The 25,300-nt window shown below is 57.4% G+C and overlaps 4 protein-coding genes across 5 annotated transcripts; 1 reads left to right on the top strand and 3 right to left on the bottom strand.

The window, feature by feature from the left end:
• Positions 1-354: 354 nt before the first annotated feature.
• On the bottom strand, positions 355-6,606 carry KRP23_3131 (the record flags this gene model as incomplete). Of its 2 annotated transcripts, XM_067887946.1 has the most annotated exons (2): positions 4,485-4,595; positions 4,669-6,606. In XM_067887946.1, the coding sequence occupies 2 exons, from the start codon at positions 6,604-6,606 to the stop codon at positions 4,485-4,487; spliced, it is 2,049 nt and encodes a 682-aa protein (XP_067750491.1). The 2 variants fall into 2 exon arrangements, with proteins under 2 accessions (XP_067750492.1, XP_067750491.1); XM_067887947.1 differs by having other exon boundaries at positions 355-6,606.
• A 1,224-nt stretch (positions 6,607-7,830) lies between these two features.
• On the bottom strand, positions 7,831-10,116 carry KRP23_3130 (Protein kinase C; the record flags this gene model as incomplete). Its single annotated transcript, XM_067887945.1, has 1 exon — positions 7,831-10,116. The coding sequence occupies one exon, from the start codon at positions 10,114-10,116 to the stop codon at positions 7,831-7,833; it is 2,286 nt and encodes a 761-aa protein (XP_067750490.1).
• A 49-nt stretch (positions 10,117-10,165) lies between these two features.
• Positions 10,166-10,537, bottom strand: KRP23_3129 (Synaptotagmin 2; the record flags this gene model as incomplete). The annotated part of the gene is made up of 1 exon (XM_067887943.1): positions 10,166-10,537. One exon carries the CDS (start codon positions 10,535-10,537, stop codon positions 10,166-10,168), a length of 372 nt encoding a protein of 123 aa, XP_067750489.1.
• Positions 10,538-15,304: 4,767 nt separating this feature from the next.
• On the top strand, positions 15,305-16,492 carry KRP23_3128 (Arrestin domain-containing protein 2; the record flags this gene model as incomplete). The annotated part of the gene is made up of 2 exons (XM_067887942.1): positions 15,305-15,550; positions 15,623-16,492. 2 exons carry the CDS (start codon positions 15,305-15,307, stop codon positions 16,490-16,492), a joined length of 1,116 nt encoding a protein of 371 aa, XP_067750488.1.
• Between the last annotated feature and the right edge of the window lie 8,808 nt (positions 16,493-25,300).

Genomic DNA, 25,300 nt, shown 5'->3' with positions numbered 1-25,300 from the left:
GAAAAGAGTCAAATGTAGTTGGCCTCGCGGGGGAAAGGTGAAAGCCCCCGGAAACCGTCTCGGAGGACACTTGCAAGCAAGCGCCCACCAAGAGTCCCAAAAATGAATGTGAAAAAGACCAACGAAAAACGTCGGAAACCAGTTTTCACACTGATTAGAACAGAAAAGTTATGTGTATTACCGACCGGTTAATCCTTGGCTTCCAGGTAGTAAATACCTGGTAGTCGCTATGTGGTGTGTAACTTGTGTACCGGTTGCACCTCATAGGTGTCGGACCATAATGTACCGGCCGGGTTTGAAGGCGGTTCCCTACCTGGGTGTGGCCCTGTCGGCCGCTGTGGGCCTGTGTGCCGTCTAGCGGCGGCCGGTGCGCGGCGGAGTCCCCCCGGTCTCCGCCGCCCGACTTCCCCCTGGTGCTTGGTGCTGGCGCGCGCGGTGCTGGCTGCAGTGCAGGTTCCAGATGCGGCGGCTGGACTGGATGCACGCCACCGAGAGCTGCCGGTCCAGCCGCTTCGCATCACGCTTGAGCAACCCAAGGTGCTCAGTAAGCACCTTGTGGTTGCCGGCCGGCACCGCGCCGAGCGAGCCGTACACGAGCGCCGAGAGGTGGACCTTCCACCCTTGGCGCTCGAGGTGTCGCTTGACGCCGGCATACTTCGCGCGCTTGTGTGCGGCGATGCGTGCCAGCGCCGAGCTCTCCGGGTCGTCGCTCGCCTGCTCCTCGAACGCCACGGCCAGGTCGACCACCGCCACCATCTTCTTGGTGTGGTTGTACAGCTGGAGGTCGGGCCGTAGCGCGGGGCCGGCGAGCGACGGCACCGTCTGGTTCACCCGGAGCTCGACGCGGTCCTGGCCGCCCGGCGACGACGCGTGCAGCGCGCGCTCGATGTGCTTGAGGGCGTCGTCGTGGCGGCCGCGGACCGCGTCCATGGTGCCGGCGCAGTGGTTGAGCACGTGCGCCAGCGTCTCCGCCCTGGAGCAGCCCGGCTGCCTGCAGTGGTCGTGGGCTCGGAGACGCCGGCGCTTCAGCACGCTGTGCGTGTCGAGCTGGTTCAGGCGGGCGGCCACCGCGAAGCGGTAGTCGGCTTCCCACATGCCTCGTGGCCGGGTGAGGAAGCCGCTCCCCGCGCCCCCATGCGTGCGTGCCGTCTTGCCTTGGTCGCGCATGGCCGCCCACCTGGCCCAGTGCTTGTTCTTGTAGTGCAGCTTCACGTGCCGCAGCACAGTCTTGTGGTCTAGCCACTTATCGTGGTGCGGCACGCGGAGCTGCAACGTGGTCGCCGCAGAGCCGGCGTCCGCGCAGGCCGGCGCGGTCGCGAACTTGAGGCCGAGCGTGCGGAGGTGGCGCTGGACGTCGACCCAAAGAGAACCGATGTCGCCGTTCCGACGCTTCGGTGGCGCGTCGGGCGACGTCCCGAGCTGCGAGTTGAGCAGCAGCTCGCACAGCTCTTCGTCGCGCCCCTCCCATGCGCGGCTGTCGATACGGTGGCGCGCGTCGGCGATCTGCCGGAGCTGCACGCGCGCGATGCGCCGGATGGCAGGGTCCTTCGAATTCAGCAGCTGCCATCCGTGCGCGACTTGGAGCGCCGCGTGCAGCTCCGTCAGTGGCAGCAGGCCCAGCCCGCCGCGCGACACCGGAGCGTAGAAGCACTCCGCCGTGGCGTTGCCCGGCAGTCGCAGGAGGTGGCGGAGGCCGCGCGCGAGGTGCCGGTCGAAGCCCTCAAGCTGCTGTTGGAAGGGGCGAAGGTGGCGGAGAGCGTACTCCACCCGGGGGTAGAGGTACGTCTTCACCGCCTTCACCACCTGCCACGGGGCGAGGCCCGACTGCAGCAGCGTCGTCGCGTCGTCCTTAAGCTGCTTGAGTGCTGGAGCGAGCTCGACGCGGCGGCGCACGTGATCGAATCCATCGCCGATCCCCAGGTAGGTGTACGAAGCGCTCATGGACAGCGCGGGGATCGGCGTGCCAGCCAGGTCTAGCTGGAGGTCGTCAGTCTTGAGCACGCCGCGTCCGTCGCGCTGGACCGACATGGTGCAGCACTTGTTGGGGTTCGCCGCCATGCCGGTCCAGCGCAAGAAGTCGGCCACGAGCGCGTGCTGTCGCTTGATGCCGTCCTCGGTGCCACTGAAAATCTTGAGGTCGTCGGCATAAGCCGAGGCACCGGGGCAGTCATCGCCCGACAGCTGCACGCCCGTGGCCGGCAGCCGCTGCAACGCGAAGAGCAGCGGGCTAATGGCAGCGTTGAAGAGTTGGGGGCTCAGTGGGCACCCTTGGAAGACGCCCACCCGCAGCGCAATTGGGTCCGTCGTGCCGTCGATAGCGTTCCCGACGACAAACGCCGCGCTCTCGTAGAGCCCCTTGCACATGGTAACGTAGTCGTCGGGCACGCCGAGCCGCGCCAGCGCGTCCCACAGCAGCGCGAATGGCACGCTGCCGAACGCGTTGCGAAAATCGTACCAGACTTCGAAGAGGGTGCGGCGCTTGCGGCGGGCTTGGTCGACGAGCGTGGCTGCGAGGAAGTTGTGCTCCCCGCAGCCGTTCACCGCTCGGAAGCCCTTCTGGCCTGGAGCGTGGCGGTCGTTGGCGTCTAGCCAACGCACCAGCCGCCGCGCGAGGAGTCCCGTGTAGAGCTTGTAAATGGCTTGCTGGAGGCAGATCGGCCTCCAGTTTGCCGGGTCCTCGCGCGCGCCCTTCTTGTGGAGCAGCCGCACCACCCCGAGCTTCCAGCTCTGAGGCACTCTCTTCGCCGTCCAGCATGCCTTGAATGCCGCGGTCAGTGCCGGCAGGAGCTGCGCCGCGAAGTGCTGGTACACGTCGTACCCGACGCCGTCGAGTCCAGGGCTGGAGGCGCCACGGACGTGTTGTAGCTGGTCTTCCACTTCGCCGGCCGACGGCGCCGCAGTCAGCAGCTCCTTGCAACTGGTCGCGGCCGGTAGGCGTGCCAACGCCGAGCGGAAGGCGGCACCCACCGGGGCGTCCGGGGCGAATTCTTGGCGCGGCGTGTTGACGCTGTCGAAAAACCGCCAGAGTTCTTCTCCCAAGATGGGGCAGGTGCCGTCGTCTGCGCTGCCTGCCGCTGGCGTCGCCGGGCCTGCAGGTGGATCACCGCCGGAGGCCGTGGTCCTCGCTGCCTCTCGCGTCGCGCACGCCTTCGCCAGGATGTCGGTGACACATGCCTTCTCGTCCGTGTCGAAGCGGTGGCGGAGGCGCTGCTGTTCGATGGCCGAATTGACGCGTCCAACGCGGCGTCGTGCCCGGCGGACGGTGGTGCGGTCGCTGGGGGTGGAGCGCTCCACTGCATGGAGGTCATCGAGTGCCTCGTCGAGGCGGTGTTCGCGGTGGTGTCGGGTCACCCGGGGTGGGCGCTGGCGGCGGTGCTTCTTCGCGGTGCCTGAGCGTCCACGGCGTCGTCGCCGCCGTCGCCGTGTCTGGGCGCCTACATGTTCGTCCGGCCGCTGTTCCTGCCGCTGCTCCGGCGACCGGTCCTGGTGGCGACCCTGCTGTTGATGGTCGCGCTGCTGACGTGGGTGCTGTTGCTGCTGCTGCTGCTGGCGCTGGGCACAGGGCTCGGGGCGGCGCGCCTGGGTGTACAGCTGCAGTTTGTCGTACAGCAAGTGCGGGAGGGCCGTGATGTAGCCCTCCGCCGTCTCCCAGTCACTGGCGTCGGTGATCTTGCCCGCCAGCGACGCTCCGAGCCGCTCAACCATCGCGCGTGCGGTGTCCTCGTCGTCATCGGAGAGCTTGCGGAGGCGGAGGCGGGGTCGTCGCTGCGGAGTGGCATTCGGGCCAACGCGCATGGCCGCGTAGACCTCGCCGTCGTCGATGTCGGCGAGGTCCTCGTCGTCCGGGTCCTCCATCTCAATGTCGGCGGCGGGCGGCGGTGGCGGGGCGTCAGGTGGCTGCTGAGTCGGCGCTAGGGGTCGGTCGTCGATGGCCGTGGGCGTGCAGCCGTTCCCGTCGGGGTGGACGCCGCACTCCGACACTGTCCGCCGGAGGTCGAGGGCTCGGTTGGCGAGGCGGTCGGCGTGGGCATTGGCTTGGCGATCAATGTGGTGGAGCGAAAATCTCCCCACCCGGGCGAGTTCCAGCTTGACTTGGTCGCGGAGGTGGCGGAGAGTGACGCTCCGCGTGGCAAAGATGCCACGCACCTGCTGGATCACCAAGGTGCTGTCGCCCTCCACTCGCAGGGTCGTGGCTCCGTGGTCGGCGGCGGCTCGCGTACCGAGCAGCAGCGCCGTGTATTCGGCGGTGTTGTTGGTTTCGCTGCTGCTCGGCATGTAGTGGGAGCAAGTCCATACAACGGAGCCGTCGGGCTGGGACAGCGCTGCGCCGGCGCCACCTGGGCCAGGGTTGGCGCGGCAGGCGCCGTCGAAGCGCAGCAGCCACTCGCCGCTCATGCCGCTGTCCACGTCCATCGCGGCCACCGGGTAGTCCTGGCGGTCGCCGTCCTGGACACTCGAGTCGTCCTTCGTCTCCTCGTCGCTCGTCATCTCCGGCGGGAGCACGCGGTGGCCGATCCGGAATGCCACCACGCCGCGTGGCAGTGGGGGTCCCCAGCGGGGAGCTGGAACCTCGCTGAGGCGGGCTGCAACACGGCCTGCCACCAGCGTCCTGGGTAGGGGCGGGCCCCAGCGCTCGCGGGCTTGTTGCTCGGCGTGGTCCGGGTCGACGACAAGAGCGGAGCTCGCTAGCGGGGGGGTCGCTGCGAGCTTCGGGGGGTCTTGGCGGGGGGAGTCGGGCGTGACAGTGGCCGCCTTGACAGTGGCGTTGGCTGCACCAGCAGTGGGGCTCAATTCCCCTGCTGCCGGCGCAGCCGCTACCGAGAAGATGCGGTTGAGGCTGTCGCACGCGTGTGCGTGGTTCGCAGCAGCCAGCCTCGACGCGAAGGGCACGCCGCACGCACATCCCGCCGAGAACCGGTCGAGGAAGGCGGTGCGGCGGTGCCGGGAGTCCCGGTGTCGCTTGAGCGACGCGAAGCTGGCGGCCGTGTACGTGCACAGCGTGCACTGGAAGCGCTGCGCATTGTGCGCGTACACGGAGAGGACGGAGGCCGGGCGAGCGCTGGCCGCGGATAGCCTAGGCGCTGGAGCGTGGTCCCCAGCCTCGTCCTCCTCCTCGAGCAGGAGCTCGGCCAGCTCGCGGGTGTCTTCGTCGTCGACGTCGTTGAGACGTCGACGCTTGCCGCCGACGCGCTGCCATGGCGGCTGCTGTCGGCGGGCACCTTGGTCAACATCCATGGCGACGACGCCGACATCGCCTGCTGCATCGCTGCTGCCTGCGCCGTCGTCGCCGTCGCCGCTCGCGTCCGTCGTCCTGCTGCTGCCGTCGCTGCTGACCACGTCGCCCGACATGGGCTCCACGCGCGCGCTAGCTGGGGGTGCTTGTTCTTGGGGCGGCTCGGCGCGCGCGCGGGGCTCCACGGCGGCGCGGCCAACAGGAGAGGTGGCAGGGGCAGCTGCGACTGCCGTCACCAGTGGGGCGGCAGCAGCCGCAGCTGGGCTCGGCGGCGGAGCGCTTGGGGGCGGCGGGGGTGATTCCTGGTCGGCGAGCATGCCGCCCGCCCTTGCGGGTGAGGGCAGCACATTCGCGGGGGATTCGGGGGCCGGCGGCCCGTGCGCACAAGCGGCGGAGTTGCGGGGGGCCGGCGCCGCGGCAGCAGCGGCTGCTGCGGGCGTCCAGGGTGACCCACCGGCGGGCAGCATGCATGCCGCCCTGCCGGGTGGGCCATCATCGCGTGGGGGGTCGTGGCGGCGGCTGGCGGCGGCGGCGCGGTCGTCCGGCGCGTCCTCGTCGTCGCTGTCGTCGTCCTCCAGCTCGCGGAGGCCGTACGCGGCCGCGAGAGCGCGAGCCGTGGCGGCTGCAAGCGCTTCCCCTGGCACGACCGGCTCGGGCAGCATGCCGCTCGCCCTGCCGGGTCGTGCCACATTACAGGGGGGGAGCTGGGGCGCGGCGACGGGCGGAGAGGCGGGCGAGGGACCTTGGCCAGCCAACGGGCGCGCGTGGGGGGGCGGCGGACGTCTGGGGCCGTCGTGGCGGCCGGCGCTCGGCGGCGCTTCTTCGGCGGCCGGCCGTACGGGCTGAGAAGGCTCCGTTTGTGGAAGCGTCGCCCGTACGGCCTGAGAGGCCAGCATTTGGTCCATAGTGGGGCCAAGTGGGGACGGTCCGCCAGCGGATCCACCGTCCGCTGGCTCGGGCGGACCGTCGAAACGACGCGAGGTCGTGGAGGCGGGGCGGGGCGTCTCTTGGCCGGCAGCGGCCTCGAGGCGCGTGAGGGGTCGCGGTGCAATGGGCGCTGCGGGTCCCGGACCCGTGCCCGAAGTTGCAGCCGCTGAAGCGTCGCCGGTGCCGAGCAGCGGCACCGCGCGTGGAGGCTCTTCGGGGTCCGTTTCGGGCCCGGAAAGGGCCAAAACGGGGGCGAGCGGATCCACAGTGTGTAACCGCACCCCTAGTGGATCCGCCCACCCGTCCACTGCGCCACCGACCAGCCCACTCTCGTCACCGACCGCGCTGTAGAAAGACGCGTCGCTGGCGAGACTGGATTGGCTGGCTGTGGAGCACTCGCTGTCGGTGGACGTAGCGCGCTCCCTGATTGGCCAAAAGAACCGCATCGCTGCGATCCTATTGGTCAAAAAGGGTAAAGGGACAATGGAGGACGCAACGCGGACCGAGGAGGACAGCCGAGGAGGAAGGTATATAGAAAAGAGTCAAATGTAGTTGGCCTCGCGGGGGAAAGGTGAAAGCCCCCGGAAACCGTCTCGGAGGACACTTGCAAGCAAGCGCCCACCAAGAGTCCCAAAAATGAATGTGAAAAAGACCAACGAAAAACGTCGGAAACCAGTTTTCACACTGATTAGAACAGATACTACACTTGATCTTAGCCAAAAGGCCGAGAAGGTATGATTTGAGACCTGAATTTTGCACTGTCCCTATACATGTATAGTATTCGTACGCAGAAGTGCGCGTTTATCTTTTCATCAACTGCGATTATAGCCTAAATGATTTTTTTAATCTCTTTGTTGCGCCAGGAAACATCGTACGCTATCAACCTCGCATTGCTCTACATGCGGCCCATATCCAACAAATTCGATAATCTCGTTGAAAGACTGAGCAGCCTTGATGGCTTCAAAGCTGTGCGGTGGTTTGTAAGGGTGCTACCTCTCTCCTTTTAATAAGCCTGTTGACACAGATCTAACCCACGACGCACAACAATATCGCTCGCTCTCTTGCACCTTTGTGCGCCTACTTACCTGCTCGAGTGACCTCGATAATCGTTTCAGGAAGGCAGGACGGCAGCACAGCGGCGGGAAGTTCTGTCTCCCGAGATTTTGACATTCAAACTCGGTGCACAACGTAACTACGAAAGCTAGTTAGTTGCCTTTCGCTCTTGGACTCCGGGACTCTGTGGAGCCACTTGTTCTAGCTACCTCTGCCTTTTTGCGATCCCGGCGTTTTCATCATCCAGGCGGTGTGGGTAAGCGCTGTCTGTCCAACGCTACGTTCTCAAGTATTGGGCTGTTTGGTGCAGGATGTCACGCATGGGGGTTACGGCGGCTGAAGAGGGCTCAAAATCTCCCCGCAAATGTGGGCAGATGCCATCACCAAACTGCTGGAGGACGTGCGCTCGTGAAACCTGGTCTGCTGAGGATGCAGTCACACATTGGAAGTTAGACATTGAAACTGAAATTCTTGGACGAAAAAGAGTACACGACCCAAATGGTTAGCAAGGCGTCGAACACTGGAAACTCATCGGCCACATCCCAACCTGCTGCTTGCAAACGCAGCATCCATTTTCCCAGTATCAACTCTCTGCTCTGCGGCGTTTGCTATCACTTTTACACATCCATGTGAGCCTTTTCAAGCACCTCTGGCTCCGGTAGGGTCTCATCGGGAAACGCTTTGCGGACAAGCTCGACTGAGGCGAGGACTTGGCCATGAAAAGTCTCTCCGTCGTCTCCGTTGAATACCACAGGCAGCCACTTGGGCTTCGGCTCCAGCGGGCGCTCGTTCTGCTTGAGCTCCTGTGATGTGCACACAGTCACACTTCCAGCAGCACAATTGCCATCGGCGGCACCTGATAGTTTCACAGACGCTGTGCCGATGTACTCGCGCGGGCTTTCGTTCCTCACATGGATCAGCACTTGAGGTGCGTAGAGAAGATGGGGAAGATTCACATCCATGCAGAACGTTTGCGCCCAAATAGGGCATGTAGCAGGCTCCCCAGCGCTTTCCGTTGTATTCTGCACTCCATCCCAACATTGAACGGTTGCGCTTGCGACAATGGTTTTGGTGCTATCGTGCAACGACACCAAGTTGCGGGCCTCGTGCAGGCGGATGCGGACCTGATACGGCATCCGGTGGTTCACATGCTCGATCATCTTTTTCTGGTCCCAGCTCTGAGCCGTTGCTGTCTCAATAGGACCCAAGCCTAAGCGTACCAACACCTTGCCAGTGAATTCCTCCCGTGCTCTCGCCTTGCCCACTGCACGGTCAGCGACTAGCGGGATCCACTCGGTGTCACGCTGGAACTGCGACGTAAGAAGATCCTTCGCGCGGAATCGCTTGTAGCAGATGGCCACGCGATTTTCGTCGTCCTTCTCGCACAAGTACAAGAACACGTCTGGTACTTGAGCTACGTCGACGGGGAACAGCATTTTGTCACTCTCCTCCGTCTCATTCCACTTGAGACTTCCATTCAAAGCCTTCTTTCTCGTAGAAGCTATCTTATGCAGGCCACAGGACATCACAAGCGACAATTTCGGCTTACCACTGGCAACGGCAGTCGGCAGACCGATGGCTTGCACGAAATGAGCACGCATGCGGTACACACAACTAGGTGGGTAGCTTTCCAGTGACAACTTTGGGGCCAATCTCTTTTGGTGCTTGGCATCGTACATGTCGCCCGACTTGGCACGAATTCTCAACGTCAGCAAGACACGACCGCGATACGCCGATGCGAGGTGAGCATTCTCATTCATCAGCACAGCCGCGCGACTGTTGTTGCTGCAGCCCTTCACTGGGGCGCCGTAAAGATTCACCCAAAACGGTGCATTCCCATGAGCTTTCACGACAGCCTCAACATTCTTGAACTCAAACTTCCCCACAACTTCATCGCCACCCACAGGGTCCCAGTCCATCACATTGAAAATCACGTCATGGCTCTTTTTCTCGTCTTTCTCGTCCGGCAATAACAACATCAAACTCTCGCGGAAGTTCGCGTTCAGCTGGTCACGCCTTCCCTGCTTGGTGCGCACGCGTGTACGCACAAAATCTTCGGGCTCAGATGACAGCGCCGCAGCCACGTAGGCGTCGATCCCTCCTCCATTGTGCTTGCGGTTCTCTCCCTTATCAAATAGGAGCGAATCCATCGGTGGCAGGTCCTCCACACGATGAACAGTAGCCACGAGAAAGTGGAGTCGTGAAGTCCCCGGCGGCGGAGGCGGGAGAGTGGCCGCGTCGACTTCTTCGTCACTCTCAACGTCCAGCACTTCATCATCTTCCTCGTTCAGCTCGTCGTCGGAGTTGTACGGTCCGTCCGGCGCACTCACCCGCATGGACTTCTTAAGCGACTGCAAAATGGACGTGTCCTTCTTCTTCTTGGAGCTCCTGGTGATGCTTTCTGCGTTCACATCGTAGACCCAGCGAAGCCGTAGCTTGAGCGTGCCTCGGTCCTTGTCGTGCTGCAACTTCCTGTCCAACAGCGTCACCGTCACCGTCTTCTCCTCGTTCGGCACCACGACATCGGCCAGCACCAGCTGCGCGCGTCCCAGAAAGTCATTGATCGTGCGATCTTCATCTTCCGCCAGCAGCTCGAGCGTCGTGTGCGCGTCCGGGAGCAGGAAGGCGAATTTCTCGTCCCAGTGGGGTTTCAGCGTCTTGGCCACAGTCTCCGTCTGGTGGCGTTGGCCCACCACTGAGAGTTTCACCAGTGGGTCGCTACTGTTGTTCCTGTCCATGGGCAACAGGTCTTTGCCCGAGTCAATGGTCACGTAGAGCAAGTTGGGGCGTTCCTCGTTCGTCTGGAAGCCCACAGACTTGGCTTTGGCTCTCCCCACGAGCGAAGCCGATGGCGGGGGCTTGGAGAAGCTCAGATGGAGCTCCCCCTTGGCGTCCGACGTCATTTGGCCCGGCACTTTGACGATGCGGAACCAGTCGTCCAGGGGCGCGTCCTCACACTTGACGAGGTCCAGCGGCACGTCCACGACGCCCAGCACGATCCCGCTTAAGCCCGTCGAAGTCCACCACCAGGAAGCGCAGCGTCGTGGCCAGGCGCAGATCAAAGTCCCGCGAGCCGAGAGTGAAGGTCGCGTCCCATTCGGGCGCGAGCGTGCGCTTGGCCACGCTCGTCTTGAAGGAGCCCGCGGCCACGAGCGGCTGCCCCTTGGCGTCCAGCACCGAGAGCTGCACGAAGGGGTCGCTGAAGCCGTTCAGGTCCCCGGCCAGCAGGTCGCGCGCGCCCACGACCCCCACCACGAGCTGCTGCAGCGGCATGACGAGGATACGAATACTGAGCGTGGGTGCGGAATTGAGGGTGCTTCCCATGATTGGTCCAATTTTCGCCAATCACGTGGCACAAATTGATGGCACTTCAACCAACTTTTTTTGGACGGGGTAAGATGGTGATAAGCCGACGCTAACAGCGATGTCCGTGCGTTCAAGCTTTACACGGTCAACTGCATCGAGCTCGTCAAGACGAGCATAGAGCTCAGCTGAGGCGGTCCATCCAGGCTTCAAATCTCGTTGTGTTCCTGTTCGTCCTGTTCACAGCGAACTTCGTTCCACTTCACTCATGGGCGATGCTGAACATGCATGTGCCAAAGTTTCCTAGTTCTGCTCCGAAACGCGCTGTTTTCCCATCCCAAGAGCAAGATTGCATCGGCAGGCAAGGCAGTTTGCTCAGCTTTGAGGTCATGTCACTCGCCACTCACTTTGGATCTCCCATAGTCACTCGGTCCCTAGTTATGATGGCTTGTGCCAGGGAGCCTTATTGCACATGATAACAGCGACCCCCACAAAGTGCACACTCTCGAATCACCGCCGAACCCCCCACCACGATGAATTTACGTGCACTCACGACCGTTGTCCTCGCCTCGCTTGCAAGCGTCCAAGGAGCCGTCATTGGCCACGATCAGGTGGTGCCTTTCCCTCAGTCTCAGCCAACGTCTATCACGAACACCGCCGCACTCCTGTTCAAACCCCAAATCTGGATCAACAACGGCTGCCACCCTTACCCTGTAGTGAATGCCAACGGCGACACGGGTGGGGGGCTCAAGACGACGGGTTCCTCCGCTGCAGGCTGCAGGGGATCTGGATATGGCTCGCAGGTTTACGGCCGGTCGGCATGGTACAACGGAGTCTGGGCCATCATGTATTCCTGGTACTTCCCGAAAGACGAACCGCAAGACTTCACTGGGCACCGCCACGATTGGGAGCACGTCGTTGTGTGGATTGACAACCCTCAGAACACAAACCCGAAGATCCTGGCCATGACACCGTCCGCGCACAGCGGTTATTCCACGTACGCCCCTCCGGATGCCGACATGGTAGACGGCACTAGTTGCAAGGTCGAGTACACTTCAAGCTGGTTGTTCATTGACCATCATTTGGAAGGGACTTCCACGGCTGGAGAAACTCAGGATCTCATTATGTGGGGCGACATGACTGACGCAGCGCGCTACGCACTGAACACCACGAACTTTGGTAAGGCCAACACCCCCATGAACGACGGCAACTTCCTTCCGAAGTTGGGCAAAGCGTACCCGTGGGCAACGACTTAAGCAGGGAGTACACTCGCGTCAGTGTCGTATTCATGTGTGAAAGTTCTGTTCCAAAACAATATTCTGAATGAGCATCAGCCGCGCGGAGCAATAACTTCTTTATCCCACATAACTGTATGACCATGCCGCCACGGCAGCTATGTCGTGATTTATATGGCAACTTCCTCCCGAAGCTCGTCGAGGCGACAGTGTCAACACCACAGCTATTTTACAGTTCAGTTTGAGCTCGTTGTCAACATGTAATGCGATCAACGAAAGCGACTGGTGTTGTTCGTCTCCACAAAGTTGGATCGCAACTAAATGTAGCGGTATCGATTCAAGAGCACAGTGCATGTAGTGGTTGGCTAACAGCTAACAGCAAGCTCACGTCGCATTTTGAACTCTGAGACTCAGAGTTCATTATCATGCATGCACCAGGATTTGCTGTTTGGGCTGTTAGAGCGGAAGGTGCCGCCGAATTGTTGTGCGTCTCGAGACATGCACAGGGCACAAGCCACACCGGCGCGAGTACTGGAATGGTCAACACCCACCTCCTCTGAACGAGATCGAAGACGCAAGTCTGCTCCCCAAACCTTCTCCATCCGGTTGATCTATCGCGAGGTTACTGCGAGCTTCAGTCGCGCTGTTGTAACAACAGATGCTGCAGCCTATCTCTCTATATTGAAGAAGTGTGACCAAGCTGTACAGCCTCTGGGTTTCCCACACAATGTTGAGCTTTACGAGGAACTTTCAAGCGCTCTACAAGTCATCGAGCCTCGATCTGTGCTACCTTTTGCCATGGAGCTATTACAATGCTACTTATAATTTCCCAGTATTGTTCTCATGTTGTACTTCCTCTCTTGAGATACAACCAGTTCACGACCAAGAAACTCATTTTATTCAGCGTTGCGCTTTGCTCAAACATTCAGAAGCCTAACTGTACTTTGAAGTAGTATATGCAGTGGGAGTGATCAATCAAAACGGCCAGGCCTTGTCCAGCTTTCCGACAAAGTTGCCGTCGTTCATCGGCACATTTGCATCGCCAAAATTCATCGTGTTCAGAGCCTGGCGCGCCAAATCCGACATTTGTTCCCACATGATCAAGTCTTGGAACTCCCCAGCATCCGTTGTCGCATCCAGTGCGTGGTTCATCGGGTAACTGCTCTCGTAGCGAATCTTCGCGCTCGTGCCGTCAAGAATATCAGCTCCTGGGGGCGCGTACTTTGAGTACCCACTGTGAGCCGAGGGTGACACGGCCAGGATAATCGGATTCGGCACGTCAGGGTTGTCGATCCACACAATGACGTGCTCCCAGTCGTGGCGGTGGCCCAGACCAGTCGACGGGGAGTCCTTGGGGAAGTACCAGGAGTACATGATGGCCCAGATATCTCGGTGCCACGTCGAGCGCCCGTAAATTTGCGAGCCCCACCCAGAGCCCTTGCATCCGGCCGTAGGCGACCCAGTAGTCTTAAGACCACCCCCGACCTCGCCTGCATCATTCACAGCAGGGTACGGGTGGCATCCATCGATCACGTTGAGCTGGGGCTTGAACTTCATGGCGGCCCTTTCAGAGATCGTGACCGGCTCGGGCTGAGCAAATGGTCTAACTTGGTCGTGACTGATAGTGGTGGGTTGCCATTGCTGCTGCTGCTCTTGGGCTTGAACTATGGCAAGGGTTCCAACAGCCACGAACAGGAAAACACTGAGGTTCATCGCGCAATCTTGGTGTCGGAGGTAGGGAGAGGAATTAATTGCGTGCCGTCGACTTGGACAATTCGAAAGTGAGTTTTAATCCGCCACGCCGAGCACAAAGGAACAGTCAAATCGACAAACAATTTTCACTGAGCAGATCACTAGGATTTGTTGTACTTCGAAATAGTCGGTAGAGATGGAACGATGTAGCAGAGGCTGCCCCCTATCTCATGCCATTTCTTGAAATATTCACGACATTGAGGATATCACGTTTCCTTTGTTGCGTTGTGGCGAGTGTTGGTGCAGCACCATTGTACCGCAGCGAAGGTGTGCCTTTATTTTAACCAGGATAATGTTAGTTGGCTTTTGCTGATACAAGCTACTTCGAAGCACGAGGATTTTTGGATCGTAATCGTCCCTACCCCAAGGGCATTTCGCTGAGGCAAGCTAACGTCATACTGCTTTGGGGTGCGAGCGCAGCGAGTTAATCCCCCCCACCCACGAAGTTCCGAGGGTCACACCTAGCAAACATAGCGTGTCGATCAAGCCCTTCTAGACTTTTATTCGTGTGTAAGATGACCGACAACTGTTTTGGAGTTCGCGCAAATCTATATGGTTCATACATTATCAGAGTTTTGTCTGTAAGTTTTGACCCACCGAACTTCAATCACTATTGTATGTGCAGCAACATCCCATCTCGCAGCCTAGCGGATCTACATCAGATGGCCAGGGATTAAACCGTCGCTGATTCTCATTGCCCCCATCGTGCTAGTCGATCTTATAGGGCGTGTTAGTATTATATACTAATTTGGAGCTGCATGTACGAAATTGGTAAGCTCACAGCTCACCAAGTGAATGAACTTGGACTTGGCTCTTAATTATACATCGTGAACACACCTCGGTGTTCTGTGAGATGCAACAATATCAGCTCGCTGGAGAGGGATGCCACCTCTGGATTCTCGAAAGCTCCAGTTGGAGGTCGAACTACTCCCGTCAGTCCACGTTGGTTCTCTTGCTCTTGTTGGGCTTGAAGCAACGCCGCCCTGCTGAAGCAACCATTGACTGCGTGCTGCTTTACTGTAATAACAATGAGTACGGAGAATTGAAACTGAGGGTTCAAAACGCGTCGAGAGCAACCACGACCTCGGTTGCATGAATCTGAGAGATTACGTAGCCATCGTGGCTGCACATTGGAGCTGTATTACACGGATTCTGTTCACCGACGGCGACTTTCTTGAGCCTAGCTTCCAAAGCGTGTACAGTACCGTGTGTTGCTCCCGACGGTCAAACTTTGCAGTTGTGGCTTGGTTCGGGTGGCGAATATTTCACCTTTCGTTTGGTTGAAGCTACCGTCGCGTTGTGCTGGTGCTACGGCGAAAACCAAAACGTCACCGCAACTTCGTCAAGCCAACCAAGACTCCTATTCCTGCAAAAGGCATCGACATCAGCCAACTGTGCTTGGATCCTGTTTTCAGATGCCATGCTGTCGATTTCGGCACAACAGTTGGTAAAAAAACAAACTTGTGTCGCCCGCAAGTACCCAACTTACTCGAAGCATTGCCCTCACGAACTGGGGTCAATGGCGTCGAAGACAGCTCAAATTCTGCAAAATGCCGCGTTCAGAAGTTCAGTCTCGAGGAGAACCCAGCAGCTGGAGGTAACAGATGGCCCAGCGAGAAATGCTGGCGGCGTGCTCCATATGACTCCATCGTCATTCACTCCGTTTTAGTGGACTCACGCGTATGTACGGTTTCCATCGACGGAGATGAATGCTGGCGGTTCAGCTACTGTCCATCGATGCTATTAATACGGCAGTACATGTCCAGTTCATCATTTGAAGACACGTCGAGTTTGAACAGCGATGGAGAATGCCGCGACCGAGGACACTGTAAACGTGCGCGTGAAGCTGAACCGAAGAAAATACATGGCGGGAGACCTCGTGCAGGGAAAAGTGTTCTTGCGGCTAAATCATCGTGTGCAGAGCTCCGACTTTGCGGTTCATCTAGAAGGACGAGAACACATTTCCTGGCAAGAACATTCTGCATCAGTGGGGAATCCCGGGTCAGCGCCACGAAGGAGACACAACAAAGATGTACTCACAGAGAAGGTTTGTGGCTGGTCATAATTTCTGCCTTTGTTGCCGTCTGTGCTGGCACTTACGTCGACTTTGCATCGACAGATCAAAATACTGGAGGCTACAACGATTTACCAGCCGGGAGACTACGAGTTCCCGTTCAAGTTCAGTCTCCCTGATTCACTGCCGAGTTCATTTCAGATTGAAGACCGCCATTTAGTTGAAATGGGAAACATCGAGTCCTCCATCGCGTATAAAGTTCGCGCCACGGTACGTCTCGATGGCGCGCTGAACCCCTTCATGGAAGACTCTCGCTCATTTATTGTGCGGCGGCCACCACCTGCCAGTCCCATGAGACCTATTGAGCGATCTACCTTGGAGAAAGTGCGCGTGTTTCGGGTTTTATCTCGTGGCACATGCACACTGTCGGCTTCACTGGACCACGACGAGATCCCCGCAGGAGACACAGTGACTGTGTTCACTAGCATTCGAAACCAGTCGTCCAAGGATGTGGCTGGAATATCGGTGCGGCTCGTTGAGGATCTCGCAGTGGACGTCCCATTCCGAACCAAGAAGCGGGGATCGACCGTCCTCTGTCGACGAGATTTCCCAGGAGTCCGAGCCAGACGTCAGGCTGAACGAGCGCTGACTCTGAGCTTGGTGACTGAGACGCCGTGGGGTCTCGAGCCTATCAATCCGACCATGGCGTGCAACTTTATCCAGTGCAAATACCGACTTATTATCACGTGCACGTTCCGACTGTGTTCCAGTGTGAAGGTAGAATTTCCTGTGAAGGTGTCGTGCCAAAAGAAGACTGTAAAAATGTCAATGGCACGAATGTCAGGACCGTTCTCGTCACCTGTAGGTGTCGAGGACGTTCCGCTAGGACCAAGGTCCATGCCTCGGATGTCTCGCGTGAGTAGTAATACGAATAGTAGTTTCTTGGAAAGAAGCGCCTTATCCTACGCTTATTGACCACACAATTCAACGCCAAATTCACGTACCTTGAGCTTCTCAGGTCTCCTTTTGATTTCCCTCGTCGCATTATTCCCCAGTAAAGTTGTCATGACGACGAAATTTTCGTCGCTTTACTAGTGTGCAGACTCGGGTGAATCATATCGCCATTGAATACAGCAATAAATAAGAGGCTTGGATCTTGCAGCCTGCAGTCGTCTTTTGGCATCTCCTCTGGCTGGTTCGCCAACTCTAATTGTTACGTTGGTTCTTATTGAGTCACGCGTTGAATGATGCGATTTTATACGTGTACACGTACATTGTGCGGGTCAGACTGTATGCTCTGGAATCTAGGGCGACGAATTCATTAATTCAGTTGCAATTTCTACCAAAACGCTAACAGTTCTCACTAGTCTGTCGCTTTCAGCTCCGATGCCAAATTCATACTACTCAAGACACAACTGGAAGCTCTTTGAGTTTGTAGCAGTGTTTGTAGCAGTAACGATGTTTATTGCTGCCATTGGGTGACATTCAAACAGTTTTGGATGCGGAAATAAACTTTCGCCAAGACATTGCCAGCATGTGACGGTGAAGCTGAAACGATTAGTATGACTTGGATAGAGCTAAAACTATGGTTGACAAGACCTATCGCATCAAGCGTGCTTCGCTGTAACTCGATTGTAGTCCGTAACGTACTGCTTGTACAGCAACCTCTCCGCGTTATCTGCTGACGTCCCCTTTATTTTCAGCCACTGGTATACCATTTTCGGATGCGCTCTAGCACTCAACCATGTGCGTAGTTGGACAGCCTGCAATCTTCCGGCGAATGCCTTCGTTTCCGCCGCTCCTTTCGCCGCAACAATAATACTCGAAAGCGCTTCATCGCCGTAGCTCCTCGTCAATGCCTCGAGTATACGCGATGTCACCAAGTACTTTTTCCCGCGGTAGAGCTGAAAATACGCTCTCCACGTTGCGAATAGTGAGCTGGCAAAAAGGTTTTCTGGAGCCCGATCAAGCTTCAGCAACTTAAAGATGTCATCAGGCGACATTTTTTTGCTTAGCCACCCCTGCAGTTGAGCTGTCTCCAACGCTTTTGCAATTGTTTCCGTTTCTGAGCTCCGCCCCGCTGCTGCTATAATCTTCGCCACAGCAGCATCACCGTAGCGAGTCGTCAATATTGATAGGGTTGATATCTCTTTGCCAGGATTCTTTGCTCTGAAGTAGCTGACGTACTTGAGCCACGTTTGCGGATTGTCAAACAACTTGTCCCCCGCGTCACCAAGCGCCCAGTTGAACTTTCTGATATATGTTTGCATCAATGGATTGGATAGCTCCACATTCAGCAACTTGGACACGTCGTTCGGTGATTTCATATCACGGGCCCACGTGTTGAGTAGCGTAAGCTGCAAATTCGTGGCCAATTTCTCTGTGGCTGGCGTTTTCTTCGCCGTGGCAAGCATGCGGGACAGTGCTTGTTCGCTGTAGTAGTACAGGAGCGTCTCGACCACATTCGTTTTCTTGTCCGGATACTTTTTGTTGAAATCTTCGAGATACTTGACCCAGGTCCTGAAAGAGTAGCTGGTAAGAAGGTTGTCTGGTACCTTGTTCAGCTTTAACGTGTAGAAGGTACTGTCCGTGTTTCTTCCAGTAGGAGACCCTCCCTTGAGCAATAGCAGGATGAAAGCGGTGCCCGGAGAAGTGTCAAGCTGCAACCAGTAGTCGAGTTGTTTAGCTTGCAATAGTTTGGCAATTTTCGCGGTACTTGGATTTTTTATTGCTTCGTCGATGATCTTTGTCACGCCATCGTGGCCGTAGTATTTCGCCAACAGAGAGACCAAACTCATTGTCTCTCTGGGATTCTCCTTGTTGAATACAGCCAAGTAGCTGAGCCAATCCCTAAAGAATGGGCTGCTAAGAACAGAATGTCCCGCTTCATCAAGGCCTAGCACCTTGAATACATCGCCTGGTGACTTTTTGTTGCTCAGCCAGGTCCGAATCTGCTCAGCTTGCAATTTGGTGGCCAATGACTCCGTACTCGAAACCCTCTTTGCCGCTTCGAGCATCTGAAACAGACCTTTGTCACCGTAATGAGCTGTCAGCGTCGGAATCGTCGATTTTGTTTGTGCCGGGTTCTTGAAATTGAACAGTTCTACGTATTGGAGCCAGGTCATGAACTGCGTATCATCAAGCAGTTTATCCCCGGCCTTGGCGAGAGACAAGTGTGTGAAGATATCATCGACAGAGATTCCGTTGTTGAGCCAGCGCTGGAGCGTTTTCGTGGGGGCTTTAACGGGTGTGAATAAAGTTTTTGCTTTCTCCACAGCAGAGGCCGAAATGCCCGCCCTCTCTTCACCAGTCGTCTCTGCAGTGCTGTCGCTTGTCAAAACTCTTCCGCGAGCTCCATTCAAGCCGGCGGCGACCCAGCGAGTCGGCACCCGAGCATTGGCGATCGTAGCCGGACTTGTCTGGGCAGCATTAATCGCGAGGGCGACGATCAAAACCAGCATCATGACGTAGCAATAACGCATATTTGCTTGCTGCTGTAGTTGAGATTCTCAACTTGAGAACGAACGGCTCGAGGGGGAATTTTAAAGTGAGACAGCAACGCCGACGGAGGAGTCATTCCCCGTTCGGCACCGCCGAAACAGCGGAGTGCAGCGCACTGCTCGTCAACAAGACGCGCGCGTAAGCACTGGCACTTCATTAACATAATCACACTAGATGCATAATCTGTGAGGGTAGAGTGTATGCAAATCTGCAAAGTGCTTGAGCCGAATCACTCAATCACCGCGGCATGGCATCTTCAGAGTTTGACGATCACTTTATTAAGTATCTGCTGGATTATGCATTTCGTGGTGCCAAACCAACAGCACGAATCGTATACCGGTACAGTCGATTCTTAATCTGAAGCTGATTCTTAATTACCACGGGAAGTCAGAGAAATAAGAGAGCACTCGAGATACGTCCTCCAATCTTCCCAGTAGTCTAAGTACTCTCGTCGCGCGGCCACCGACGCCTCCCAACTCGTGACCCGAAGACTGTCCGGAATTCGCACTTTTCTTCTCCGTACTCTGTACTGCATAAATGTGGAAATGGGTTGGTCCGTGTGCGCTCGGAGACAGCCAAACTGGTAATCGTAGGTGCGACCAACACTGTTGGCTAGCAGTGATGTCCAAAAATGCAAGTATTGACATTTTGAAATACCAGTTGAAATGTCTTATTGTATAGCTCCTTGATCTGCAGCCATGCAGCAACGGTGTCGACCCGCCTCCGTCCGCCAATGGGCGGCAGCCAGCAGACAGCGAGTGGCAGAAGGCTGAAGGTGACTCTGGGTTCTGGGTTGTGAGATCTCAGCCGGGCTGGAATATCATTTCTAATTTGTACCCACCGAGGCGTCGCACTGCCACTGGCAGTCTGCCAGTGCGGCACTGGGGAAGTTTGTAGTAGCGGCGCACCATGGCTAGCGTTAGAAGGAGGGCACGCAGTGCAGGCAAATTCTAACGGAGCTCAAATACATGTCAGTTTGAAATTTCCTCCCTAGTGCGCAATAGAGGAGGTGGCTGGGGCTAGCCGAGCGCCGAGCCAGAACAAAATTAATTTTTCGCGGATTTTTGACTCAAGACGATGGAGAGCGAAGAAGCTGCTGACCTATCCATCGACGTTCCCCCGCTTCCGGCGTCTCCTGAGCCGCAGGAGATGCACGCCGCTACGCCGACGTCGAACCGCGCAGCCCGAGGCTTGGGCGGGCAGCGGCGTCTACTTTGGTCCGGTCCCTTTGCTACGCTGACGGCTGGGTCTGCAGCCTGGGGGAGCTCTTCCGATGATGGCGACGTGACAATGGCCACAGCATCACCGGGACGGGACACGCCAGCTGCAAGGGCCAGTTCGGCAGAGAAGGAGAAGGCTGAGTCTGGGCGAATCACGAACGCCCCAACGCTTCCTGCGGCGCCGCGGTACGCGGGCAGCACGATGAAGGACCGACGGAGCTTCATGCGTGCATACGAGACCTACTATCATGCGCTCAGTGCGTTCGACACGGGTTTCGCGCGTCCATTTATCATGCCGGTCAGTGGATGCATTGAGGAAAGAACATGCCAGATGATCTGCATGTACGAGTTCCAGAAGAACCCCAACGAAGTGTCGGAGGGGGAGTGGATTTCCTATTTCCTGCAAGCCCGGGAACCGGAACTGGAAGACTATACGGCAGTGGACCTGGCGATGAAACAACTCAAGATGAAGACAACCTTTCCTGATGCCGCATCACGAATGGGTCAGCTGCGGGCTGACATGCACCATATCCTCGACGAACATACCGTGGAGCAGGTGATGCTGGAGCGGGAACAGAAGAAGGTGGTGAAGTATTTTGTCGCAGCGCTGGAGCCGGCGGAGTTCCGCGAGGCAATCCAGAAGCGTCTGCAATACGCCCAGCACAAAGCTCTGAAGACAGATATTGTCAAGTGTTACGCGTGGGTATTGGAGCAACTTAAGGCATATTTGGTCTGGCAGCCAGCCCAAGTAAAGCCCCAGGCTCGCCCGCAGAGCAAGTTTGGTCAACAGCCTCGCCGACCACAGCAGGAGGACAACCACAGCCATGGAGCGAAGCCTGGGCCGTCATCGGGAAACAGTAGCAGAGGTCGAGCAGGTCCGACAGAGGGAAAGCCACCCCCAAAGCCGCGCAGTGGAAACCCGCCTCGTCGTACCTGTCTCAAGTGCGGATCGCAAACGCATTTGGTGCGGCAGTGCCCAGATGTAACCCCCGATGAAGTGGATAAACTCCTGGCGGCGCGAAATCCGTCGACCAATAGCGCGACTAGCACTCACTTCAAGCGTGTGCAAGTTGTGAATGAGGACAGTGCCGAGACAGGTTGTGCGCAAGCAACTACGTCCAATCACCCCCTGCGTCACTCGATAGGCTTAAGGGATGACGACGGTACGGCTCAAACGACTATTGACGGCTTTACTCTGCAGACATCGCTGCTAGATAGTGGTGCGGATGACTCCGTGGTCAGTGGAGGGATTGTGCGCGCTTTGGAGTCGGCTGGTGTTCCTATCCTGACGTTTTCGGCTAACACGGCATTGGAACCTGTGGGTGGGCATTTGATCCCAGTTGCCCGGAAAGTACGTTTTGGTGAAGTGGAGTTTGCGACCTCAGCAGGTCCACTACTTCTACGCAACCTGGATTGTTTGGTGCACGAAGAAGATCGATCGTTGGCTCTAACCGTGGGCCGTCCAGTGATGAACCGCCTAGGTTACTCTACAGACGATCTGCTCGCTGCAGCACGAACACGCCAGCCCGAGTACTGTCTCACGGAACCAGCAGAGGAGGACTCCGACAAGAACAACTCGCCGTTAGTCCGCGTACAGGCGATGCGAACTCGGCTCCTTGATGAATTGGACGTGGACGGTGATGATTTGGATGAACTTGTTGCATCTCCAAGGCTCGTCGCAGAGACCACGCGGGCCGTACAAGAAGCTCTGGAACTTAAAATACAAGAGGCGCGTGCGAATGGACTAACAAGCAAAGAAGGGGACGATTTGCAGGAGCTCCTGTTTCGCCACATCGACGTGTTCCGACTCTCATTTGGTGATGACCCGCCAGTGCGCGTTCCCCCCCTTCGCGTTCATCTGAAGGAAGGAGCTCGGCCTGTGAAGGCTAAAGCGCGGCGCTATCCGCCTGATCACAAACGGTATTTGGAGGAACACATCGAAGAACTCGTCCGTCACGGTTTAGTGAAGAAAAATCACCGCAGTCGCTGGGCGTCAGCACCTCGGATTGTGGCGAAACGGAAACCCGGGGAATACAGGATGACTGTCGACACACGGGCCGTCAACGCTCTCACCGAGCCGATGCCGTGGCCTATGCCAGACATCGAGGCAGACTTGGCTCAAGTCGAGGACTCTGAAGCGTATTTCACGATTGACTGGTGGCGAGGATATTGGCAACTTCCACTGGATGAAGACTCACAGGAACTCTACACTATCATGACACACCGCGGGATGTTTACCCCGACCAGAGTGTTGATGGGCAGTACGGATGCGGTAGCATACTGCCAAGGCGTCGTCGAGGAGATTTTTGGACCTCTTCGTGGCGGTCAGATCCTCGCCTGGCTCGACGACATTCTCGGATATGCTCGCTCGCCATCCGCGCTGCTGGTCGTGCTCAAGAATGTACTGGAGTTGTGCGCAGAGTACGGTTTGAAGTTGCACCCTCTAAAGTGTTGTTTCTTCACCCGTGAGGCTACCTGGTGTGGACGAATGATTTCAGCACAAGGTGTTCGTCACTGCCCATCTCGGATTGATGGGTTGGTAAACTTGCCGGCGCCACACACAGCAGGGGAACTACAGCAGTTCCTTTGTGCTGTAAATTGGATGCGTGGCAATATCCCCGAGTACAACGCTCTCACAGCAAAGCTGTACGAAGTCCTGGAAGCGGCGGCTACTGTTGCTCAAAGTCGGAAGAAAACGCGGTTACATCGGGTGCTGCTTGACTCGGTCGGCTGGGGTCCGGAGCATGATACGGCACTGGCCAATGTCAAGGACGCTCTGCTCAAAATGGTCACATTAGCCCATCCGAAGGACGACTGGGAGGTATGCCTATTTGCTGATGCGAGCCAAACTCATTTCGGAGCAGTGGTGTCGCAGATTCCACCGGAGGATGCCGGCCTGCCCATCGAGAAGCAGCGTCACCAGCCTCTCGCTTTCTTAAGCGGATCATTCACTGGGGCTATTGCACGCTGGTCTACGATCGACAAAGAAGCCTACGCGATTGTTGCGGCATGCAAACGCTTGATGTATTTGCTGCTTCGTCCGCGAGGTTTCCGTATTTTTACCGACCATCGAAATTTGCAGTATGTGTTCGACCCGCTCGCGGTCAACAGTTCTCTCGGCCGCCATCAAGTCGACCGTTTGCAAAGATGGGCAATGACTCTCACTGCCTTTCGCTACGTTATCGAGCATGTACGCGGGGATGAAAATGTGTGGGCTGATCTTTTGTCTCGATGGGGTGCAAGCGCACCGACAAAGGTAGCCTCCGCTCGAATGAGTACTTTGCTGGTGGTGAACCGAGTTTCGCCGCTGACAGAGCCGGATTTCGCTTGGCCTAGTGAGCTCGACATCGTGACTGAACAACGTCAGCAGCTTGCAGCTCGAGATCTTTCCGATGCCCTACCTCTGTGTCGCTGGAACGACGAGATGGGTTTATTCGTGACGGAGTCGGGCCGTATTTGGATCCCCGAACAGTGTGTCGATCTCCAACAACGACTGTGTGTGCTGGCACATGCCGGCCTTAGTGGGCATCGTGGCGAGGGAGTGACCCAGCAGATGCTGGCTGAAAAGTTCGACTGGCCTACTCTAAAAGCCGATGTGAAGGCGTTTGTGCGTGGTTGTCTCCACTGCATGGTCGTGGGTGAGCGCGTTGTTCCTCGACCTTTTGGCCAAGCTCTCCACGCTTCCGCTCCCAATGAGGTTCTGCACTTTGATTTTCTGTCACTTCCGGCAAGTTCGACTGGTGAACCATACGTGCTGGTGCTGAAGGACGACATGAGTGGGTACTGTGAATTAGTTACCTGCGAAAGTGCCACGGCTGAGGCAGCATGCTCGGCATTACTGGATTGGTTCAAGCGCTTTGGACCTGTTACGCAGTGGGTATCGGATCGTGGGACTCATTTCAAGAACACCATTCTCGAGCAGGTGCGGAAGTTCTATGGTGGATCGCATCATTTTACAACAGCATATCTAACGGGACAGTGGAGGTGGTGAACAGACTGCTACTACGGTGCATGCGGGCGATGCTGAGTGAGCTGAAACTGCATGCGGCCGAATGGCCTACCATTCTCCCATTGGTGCAGTCTGCCCTCAACCAAATGCCAGCCGACCGGCTTGGTGGAGTGGCTCCAGTTACAGCGTTTACTGCGCTACCCGCTTCGCCTCCCATTCATGCCATCCTGCACCCGCAGACACAAGTCCTCTTTGACGTGGAGGCCGTGTACGAGAAGCAACGCCAGCATCTAGCGGACATTCGTGTCGCGCTAGACAACATGCATCGAGCAGTGACCAGTGTTGCAGAGACGAAGCGAGAGCAGGCAAGGGCACGACGAGCTGCACAATCGGGCGTGCACATGGCAAACTTTGAAATTGGAGATTTCGTTCTTGTGGCTCAGGTGATTGGCCGCGTGAACAAGTTGGCCGTGCACTGGCGAGGTCCGCGGCGCATCGTCCGCGCTCTCACAGACTACATTTTCGAGGTGCAGGATTTGAGCCCGCCGTTCCAAGTCTCCACGCACCATGCATCACGTTTACAGCTGTATGCAGACAGTCGTCGCGACGTCACGGAGGATTTGATAGCTCATGCTATGCATGCGGACGGTGGTCATCTTGTTGCCAAATTCCTCAAATGCCGTCTCGGTGCTGAGTCTCACGTGTGGGAGATCGAAGTCGAGTGGGTCGGGCTTGATCCGCTCGAAGCATCGTGGGAACCAGCGGCAATCATGTTCGAAGACGTTCCCCGACTGGTGGAACAGTTCGTCAACTCGCAGCCTGATGACTCAGCAGCTCATGCTATGTGGTCGTCACTTGTCGACGAACGTCCGCGCACACCCACGAAGAAAGGCAAAGGAGCCTCCAAGAAGAGAGGGTAATGATCTGCAGCCATGCAGCAACGGTGTCGACCCGCCTCCGTCCGCCAATGGGCGGCAGCCAGCAGACAGCGAGTGGCAGAAGGCTGAAGGTGACTCTGGGTTCTGGGTTGTGAGATCTCAGCCGGGCTGGAATATCATTTCTAATTTGTACCCACCGAGGCGTCGCACTGCCACTGGCAGTCTGCCAGTGCGG

Source organism: Phytophthora ramorum, assembly GCF_020800215.1.
Source record: "Phytophthora ramorum isolate Pr-102 chromosome Unknown Phyram_PR-102_s0002, whole genome shotgun sequence".
NCBI classification, from domain to species: Eukaryota; Oomycota; class Peronosporomycetes; order Peronosporales; family Peronosporaceae; genus Phytophthora; species Phytophthora ramorum.
The sequence above is the reverse complement of the archived record's forward strand: the minus strand, read 5'-3'. Positions and strand labels throughout refer to the sequence as shown.